Genomic DNA, 8024 nt, shown 5'->3' with positions numbered 1-8024 from the left:
ACCCACAGGAAAAATGCGGGGAAAAGCTCAGATGAGCTGTTGGCTCCTGTGGACATGGACAGGAACAGTCTGACATGGACAAGGCTGAGCAGTGATGCCCATCAGCTTCCCGGGAGTCTCCACCAGCCCTGCCAGGGCAACCTTCCTCCTTTACCCTTAGTGGGATGGAAAACTCTGATGCTGTCCCTGCTCTACACCAGGAATCACAATCTTTAGGAGCCAGTGTCCATCAGGAGAGCCTCACTGCCTGCCCTGGATCAACACTGCTGGTTGTCTCTGGAGCAACACCCAACCTCTTAACCTTGGATAAACCAGGAGTGAATCTGTGGAGTTACCCCTGTACATGTGAGGGTGAACCAAGCCCTTGATATTCCACTGAACAAAAGTTTATCTTTGATTTTGGCTCATTTATTTCCAACTTTTCTCTCTCTCTCTCTCCACATCTCCTCCACCCACTAGGCTGCTTGTTTCCCAACGTGAAGTCTAAAGTAATTGTGATGGGACTTCGGTTCTGAGAACCACTGTTGATCAACCCTTGCTGGCCCTGTTCTCCTGCTCCGTCTGTCCTTTATGAAACGCTCCCCTCATCACTGACAACAGGCTCTGTTATATTTGATTTTATTACAAGATATAAATTTCTGTCTGCAGCCCTGGCTTCCAGCACATGGAGGAGAGAGAGAGATTGCCTAGCAACCGGCAGAACAAAAAAATTAAAGAGAATCAATAAGTCTTAATGGAAAGCTAAACAGAGACTAAAACCAGTGCCCTTCCCTCCTCCCAGCCTCTGCCCTCGGTAAGCTCATGATGATGTGCAGCATCCTGGTTATTGCATGGAGAATTCAGCAAGTGCATGTTCTGGAAAAGCCGGAGTGCAAATGCAAACATAACCTAACCTGGACTTAGGTGAAGCTCTGATCCTGTAAGCATTTACACTGACAAGCTTGAATATAGCACGGGTGTGGAGGATTAGGGCTAAGATACTGTGCTGAGCTGGTGTTACTGAGTCGATGGCTCTGTTCCGGGTTAGGATTAGTGACTTGGAGGTTGAAGAAGGTGAGAGTCTGGATGCAGCAGCTCAGCTTCTCCACAGAAAGCCCATGTCTGGGATTATGCCTTTGGTTAGCACAGGAATGACTTTCCAGACCCCATCAGCGTGCACGTGTAAAACAAGCAAACCCCAGCATGACGCGTAATGCTGCGTAGGGTCAGCAAGGAACACTGACATTAGTTTAAACCAGTCAGAAATCAACTCAGTTACAGTCCCTTGTCTGACAGCACAAAGGTCATCTAGGAAAATGTCTGCCAGGCAAGAGAGGCATTGTAAACCTGCCAGCCCATGATTCTGCCCGTGTTCAAGGGTTTATGCCATTGTCTCCCACAAAGAGGTCCCTGAATTATGCTCACATCCATGTATGCTTGTAGGACCAAGATGGTGATTTGGTTGTGGACGTTTTGCAGAGCACCCTCCTCCTGCAGACACTGGTGCACACCCCAGGAAGGAGCACAGAGCTGAGCCTGCAGGAAGGTGCTCTGCTTTGTTGGAGGAAGCAGAGATGGACCATTTGAATGGGGGACTTTCACAGCTAAACCAAAACCCTTTCTGTAAGCAGAGCTGTATGAACCATAGGTAGGTCATAGCACCATTGCAGATGCATGTGACCCATTCCCGAGAAGGTTTCAGCAGGGGTTAGGGCAGCAGCCCAGGAGGCACAGCTCTGAACCCCGCCTCAGCCAAAGTCTTCCCTCATCGCCACCCCAGGTCAGCCTCTTGTTCTTAGCTGGTAAAGCAAGACCGGGAGCCTTGTCCTGTAGGTGACAGGAAACACAGCCACAGGGGTATGGGGAATTCTGCCCCTGTCCTTGGGGTGTTTTCTCCACCAATACTCCCTTGACATCATGGAGGGGTGTGAAAAGTATGAGAAGACGCCTGGGGGATAGTCCTGCTGAGATGCAGACATGGAAGGTGGTGATGAAGGAGGAACGTTCTGGAGTGTGGGTGGGTGCCAGTTAAACACTTATGAGTATCCCCTAACGATGCTAATCTAAAGAAATGCCCCCAAAGCACTGCTCTTGGACCCACCAATGTGCTGGAGCAGCGAGAACCCATCCAGCAAGGACCAACCTCCTGGCCCCCATATTCCCCACTGCCACGCCAGCTCCCAGCCCATGGGAGAGAGCATCCCCTGGCCGGGCACCCCAAATTAAACCTGGGAAGGGACCGCTCGGTGGCTGGGGACACCCGTGGGGGCTGGGATGCCCTGGTGGTGGGGAACCCCCACGGGAACGGGGCTCCCCGGCGACGAGCGGCCGCTGGAGGTCGCGGGCGAGCGGCTCAGGGAGCCGCCAGCCCCCCGGGTCCTGCGGAAGGCGGAACCGGCACCGTGCCCGGGCGGGCGGCTCCGGCGGCGGCAGCAACAGCAACGGCAGCGGCGAGGCTCGGAGGCGTCAGGGCAGGACCCGCCCCGGCGCGTCCCCTCCCGGCGGCGGCGCGGCCCGTTCACCTTGCGCGGGGCGAGCGGGGCCGCATGGAGCAGCCCGGGCGCGCCGCCCGCCTCGCCAGCGCCCCCCGCCCCGCACCGTGAAGCTCGCCCAACCGCGGCGGAGCCCCGCACCGCGCCGCCGGCCCCATGGCGAAGGAGAAGAGCAGGAAGGCGCTGGTGGAGCTGCTCCAGCGGCCGGGAAACACGGCGTGCGCCGACTGCGCCGCCCCGGGTAAGGGCAGGGCGAGCCGGGGCGGGGGGCGCGGGCGGCGGCCGCACCTGCCCGCACGGCACCGCACGGCACCGCACGGCGACAGCGGCGGGGCAGGGGGGCTCTGCCTTCTCCGGGAGCGATGGGGTTGTGCACGCCGAGAGGGTACCCGAACCCCCCTGTTTCCCCCGGGGGATGCAGCGGGATGCTCGGGGCAGGTGGAGGGAAGGGGTTGCGCTGTCGCTGTACCCATGGATCAGCCCCAGCCGGGGTTCCAACCCTTCCACCCCCCCGGCCCCGCTCCTCGCCCGGTCGCGGCAGCGCTGATGTCATCCCCGGCGGGTCCCGCGGTCTGCAGTGCAGCCCCGGTGCCGCGGGGCTCTGGCCGGGGGAGGCTGTGTTGCTGGGGGTGTGTGGTGTGTGTGTTCCCTGTGTCCCCTCGCCGCCGCTCCTGCCCCTGTTGGCGAGCAAACAGACGGGAGGGACCAGGGGCAATGCCGTGGGCATCCTGCCCACCAACCTTTGACCAGGCTGCCACCGGTGGGAGCCTGCCTTGCCCGCTGCTTAGCGCCCTGCACAGGACCGGGCTGAAATGCCCATGGCCCTCTTCGTCTACAGACGGGAGAAAACCTGAGCTAGGAGCATCCTCCTCACTCTGTGGATGGTGAATTGTTGGGGTCTGGCTGTGAGCGTGGGAAAGCCTTTGCTCTTGCTGAGAGGGGTCTGTGTGGTGTGCTGGGGGAAGAACCTTAGAAAATTGCATAGCAAGTAACTTCCCTTTAAAAAAAGATAAAAAATATCACCATATAGAAACACCTAAATTAGTATTAGCTTGAGCAGGATGGCCCTGAAGAGGCATAGGGAAAGGATGTCCTTTTCAGCCTCCGTCATTCTGTAGGTTAAAGAAAACCCAGCACTTCAGCTGAACCTCATTTTTCTGGCTATTGATTTATTTAGGATTCCAAGACCTATTGGATACCACCACCCAGCTCATACCATTGCCGCTGGGTTTATGTCCCTAATCTACATCTCAGACACTGCAGTTCACCTTCAGATGCATTGTGTCTCCCAGTATCCAGCTGGAAAGGACAAAGAACTTTTGCATAGTATGAACTGCTTTGCAGCGCTGTGCTGCTCTGCCTGCTCCCACCCATCTGCTGTCTGACTGTACCAACCCACCTTTGAGGCATCTTGCTGAGCACAGCTTGGGCTCACCAAATAGGCAGCTACCTAAATTATTCCTTCCTGGGGAAGACTTTGCAAGCCTGGGCCATTCAGGTCAATGGGGTAACTCTTCCTTGCCCTGTGTGTAATATAAAGCCCCTTTGCAAAATGGGAAGTTTCTCAGCCATCAGCAGGATGGAGATGAAGCTGTAGGTCAGTAAAATAGCTCACATCAGGGAAAGAGAGTCGTTGTTAAAGGCTTCAAATGGGCTTGTAAAACAACCATATTTTGCTCTTGGTGACATTTGCATGGAGAGATGCCCTAGTGAATCTGAAACTCCGAGAGCAGAATTTGGGCCAGTGTCTTTTATAACACAGGATGTGCTATATTAATACCATTCAGCCTCTCTTCTGAACTGCCACAACATTACTTCCCTGGGACTGGATCCCTGTTCATCAACCCAGTTTCTTTAATGATCAGTTTCTTTGCCAAACAAGAGCTACTGGTGGTGCTGTGATGTGCACATCTGCCTGGGGGCGACAATAAACTGGAGATGCCCAGGGCTGCTTCACATAAGATATATAACTTGTGTCTTTAGGTAATATGTAAAATACTGAGGCTCAATTCTATTATTTCCTGGGCAGGTGTGGCATGCCAGGTGCTTCTGGGTATGAGATAATGTGAGGTAGGTGTCCAGAGAGCCTCCAGAATGGAGTGCTGAGAAGTGGGATGCACAGAAAGATAAAGGGGAGAGCTGGAACTGGGTGGACAGCTAGGCACTGGAAAACTACCAGAGCAGAGAAATAAAGTGAGAATGAAAGAAGAGGGAGGGTGGGGAATGAGCAGATGAGGAAAGCAGGGCGTGCTTGTGCTTTCCCACATGTGTGCATCATCATAGCGCTGATCTGGTACAGCTGAGGAGGGGGGAGCAAAAGGTCAAGATCCCTGATTTATTATTGCTGCTGCTCAGGTGGGTGTGTTCCTTCCCCTGAAACCCTTAGTTAATGTGGGATCCCTGAGAAGAGGTAGCCATTGAGCTCAGGGATGCTGATAACAAAGACTAGGATGGGTCAGAAATGTAGCAGGGGAAGATTCTTTGTTATTCACTTTAATTTGTGTTTGGAAGCCAGCTGGGTTTGCTTTTGCTCTTGGAAATACTTGTTTCAGTAATCGGCCAGTGAAAGTTGTTTTTCCCTTCCCTGCTGTCAAAAAAGGTTGTTTCCTTTTGTTACTGCTTTGACATTCAGGTGAGGCTCAGTAGCCATAGCCCTGAAGTAACGGCTTGTCCCGGGTAACAGGTTTTGTAACCCAGGTAACAAAAATCTGGGTTCCTGATGCAAAAGAGCCCACAGCTTGGTATTATTGTGGTTAAGCTGTGACCATGCAGAAAAGCAAAGCTTTTGTAAAGGGTGGATGGGGAACATTGGGAGAGGCAGTGCTTTTCCTCCTAGGAGGTGTAAGTAACTTCATCCCACACAGGGTCATCACATCTCCTTGGGGAGATCTAGTCAAAACCTGCTGATTGCCTGGGTCTGGGCCAGAATTTGCCACTTAATGGTGATTGAGGAATATTTAAGTGGCCAAGTCCTGCAAGCCAGGCTGCTGTATTCAGGATGTGTGTTCTGGTCTGCGCACTTTGCATCTGGGTGAAACGTGGTATTGAATGTGATGCTCAGGAAGGTCAGATCTTTGTCTTCCCCGTGACCAGCGTGTATGTCTGGCAGAAAAATCTCTTGTGTAAAAGCAGAGCTTCCAAAAACTCCTCCTGGGTTTTGAGGACATGTTTCAGGTAGGGAGAACACGCTTACAGTGGCCCTGGCCATGACAGCTGGGAATGCAGAGAGGATGCTGAAGTAGAAATTGAAAATTAGAGTGGGAAGGAAGTGAGAGGTTACGTTTTTACTTGCAAGTTTTTTATATTTTTAATATTTTAGTTAGTTTTTTATTAATTGTGTCTTTACAAAATCTGAATTTGCAATGAAAAGTTGTTTCGAATAAAAAATGTTTCAGTTGCAAAGATGTCATCAATCTGTATTGAGTAGTGAGATCACATTAGCTACATCTTTCAGGCTGAATTCTGGGGTAGGAGCCACTGTAATAAAGTTGTTACCTGGGGCATCAGGTTCTTTGTTGTTACTACTTCTGTGGTGGAGGCTGGGTCCTGGGTATTGGTTTGCAGTGTGTTTGTTTTGGTGGGTTTAAAGATGTGCTTTCCCAGTGCAGACAGCATGGGAAATGCAGTCTCGAGTGCAAACTGAGCAATCTCCTGAATTGCTGGTGTGTGTGATGGCTCTCCATGTATTAGAATAATCTTTTTTTTTCCTTCAGGACTAATGTGGCAGTTCAGCCTCTTTTTTCCCCTAAATGGTTCTTTGTCTCTGGCAATCTTTCCTCACATCATGAGACGGATGGTTATCTCAGGGCATAACAAGACCTTGACTATATCTCCCTTTACTCCATTTTTCTATGACATAGCTTTCCACGAAGGGAGAATCATTTTACATTGTAGGAGGACAGGGAGGCTCTGAAAACAGAAATGGAAATCCCATCAAAGCGCTTCTGCAGTTTAAGCCCTCCAGCAGCAGTTTACATGGCCTGGTTTTATCGTTTTCATCTTTCTTGTTTGAGATAGATTACTGGGAACCTGGGTAACATCGGCCTCTGTGCCTGAGGCTCAGAGGGGATGAGGGATGGAGGAAGAGCCGGTGCAGGTGATGGAGGGGGTCTGGTATCAGAGCTTTATGCTGCAAAGCTGAGCAGATCTGGTATTCTGGTCTAACAGTCTATATAAAAGCCCGAGGGTGAGTGGTGTGTGGCTGAGGTCATTGTAAGCATCTTTTCTACGGGCCCAGCATCTTCGCATTTCTAAAGCAGTGAAGCTTTTCCGTTCCCTTGATGTCATGAAGTGCGGGTGGTGAATGAGGGAAACACATGAGTGCTGGAGATTGCTTGATTTGCTCAGGATTAAGGAGGGCACTGAAAGGATTTGATGACAGCTCTCTCCTTCCCCTATCCAACCACTGGTCCTAAAAACACGTATCGGGAAGACAACTGAGTGAGTCATCGGGTCCTGCCTTGTGCTGTCATCCACAGCGACATCTCCCCATCCCCTCCCTGTGGAGCGACAGGGCTCTGCCTCACAGCTAGTTCTCTCTCTTGCCCCCACTACCTCCCACTGGAAAGCTGTTCCAGAGCTTCGCTGCTCTAATGGCGTGAAACAGGCTTTTCGTTTTCAAGCTGAAAGTGGAAACTTGTTCCCGCACCTCCATTGTCCTCTCGCTTAAACAGTGATTTATTTTATCTTTTTCCTGTGAATTTGCCAGCCCTTTTAAAGGTAAAAAGGAAAATCCCGCAGCAGTTGTGTTTAGCACCATGCCACTTTCTGCAGGGAAGGGGACTTTCTGACACAAAGGGGGTTTGATGCAACCGTGTTTTCTGTCTGCTGCTGATGCCTGGGTTGCAGCACAGTCGGGGGCTGCAGACAGCAAGCAGAGTGGGCTGCTGGGACCTGCCAGCTGAATAAAAAGACCTTGGCAAGTTTAGTGCCTTCACTGAAAATTTTTCCTACTTAGGGAGGAGTGTTGGTGGGAGGCTGTTTGGCTTCAGTCTTAATGTCTTTTATTGTTATTTTTAAACATGCATGACCAGGGTCTGTTTATTAACCTCTTAGTCTTTCCCCAAAGTAAATAGCAACAGAACTTCAGTGCTGGACATGAGGTTCTCTTGACTGGGGCATTTAGAAAATCAGCAGGCAGTGAGCAGCAAACAGAAAAGGCTTTTTGCTTGTGTTGATGGCACTTAAATCCCTGTGATTATATCCTGTATCATAGGGTATGAGTTACCTTACCTGTAGGGTAAAAAAAGGTTTGCTACCTTGAGAGGCTGTCCTCTCTCTTCTAATTAGTCCTTAACACCTCAAACGTCGGAAAAATCTGTTGAATCTCCATCCCAACAAAACACTGGCTCCCACCCAGCTGGTGTAGCAGGGATGCAGCCAGGCAGCTAAGTAAGGGTCAGGCCTTGGTTTGTGTGCTGGAAGATGTGTTAACGGTGTATTGCTGTGCGTTGCCCATGTTCTCCCTGACATTCTCTTGGTCAGTAATATGCTATATATATAGTGTATATATAGAGTATATATTATCTATACCACTAGTATAGTATGTATCCC

At 51.1% G+C, this 8024-nt stretch overlaps 1 protein-coding gene across 1 annotated transcript in view; it reads left to right on the top strand.

Moving 5' to 3' along the window:
- The first annotated feature begins 2570 nt into the window (after positions 1-2570).
- Positions 2571-8024, top strand: part of ADAP1 (ArfGAP with dual PH domains 1) — a 57623-nt gene continuing 52169 nt past the window's right edge. The window contains exon 1 of the mRNA XM_061473279.1: positions 2571-2712. Coding sequence (XP_061329263.1) covers positions 2628-2712 — 85 coding nt within the window. The 5' untranslated portion in view covers positions 2571-2627. The remainder of the gene's footprint in view (positions 2713-8024) is intronic.

The sequence above is a fragment of the Pezoporus flaviventris genome, unplaced genomic scaffold (assembly GCF_033815535.1).
Source record: "Pezoporus flaviventris isolate CSIRO_AGI_PZ_B2104156 unplaced genomic scaffold, CSIRO_AGI_Pfla_v1 ptg000078l, whole genome shotgun sequence".
Lineage (NCBI taxonomy): Eukaryota > Metazoa > Chordata > Aves > Psittaciformes > Psittacidae > Pezoporus > Pezoporus flaviventris.
This window is presented reverse-complemented; position numbering and strand designations above follow the sequence as displayed.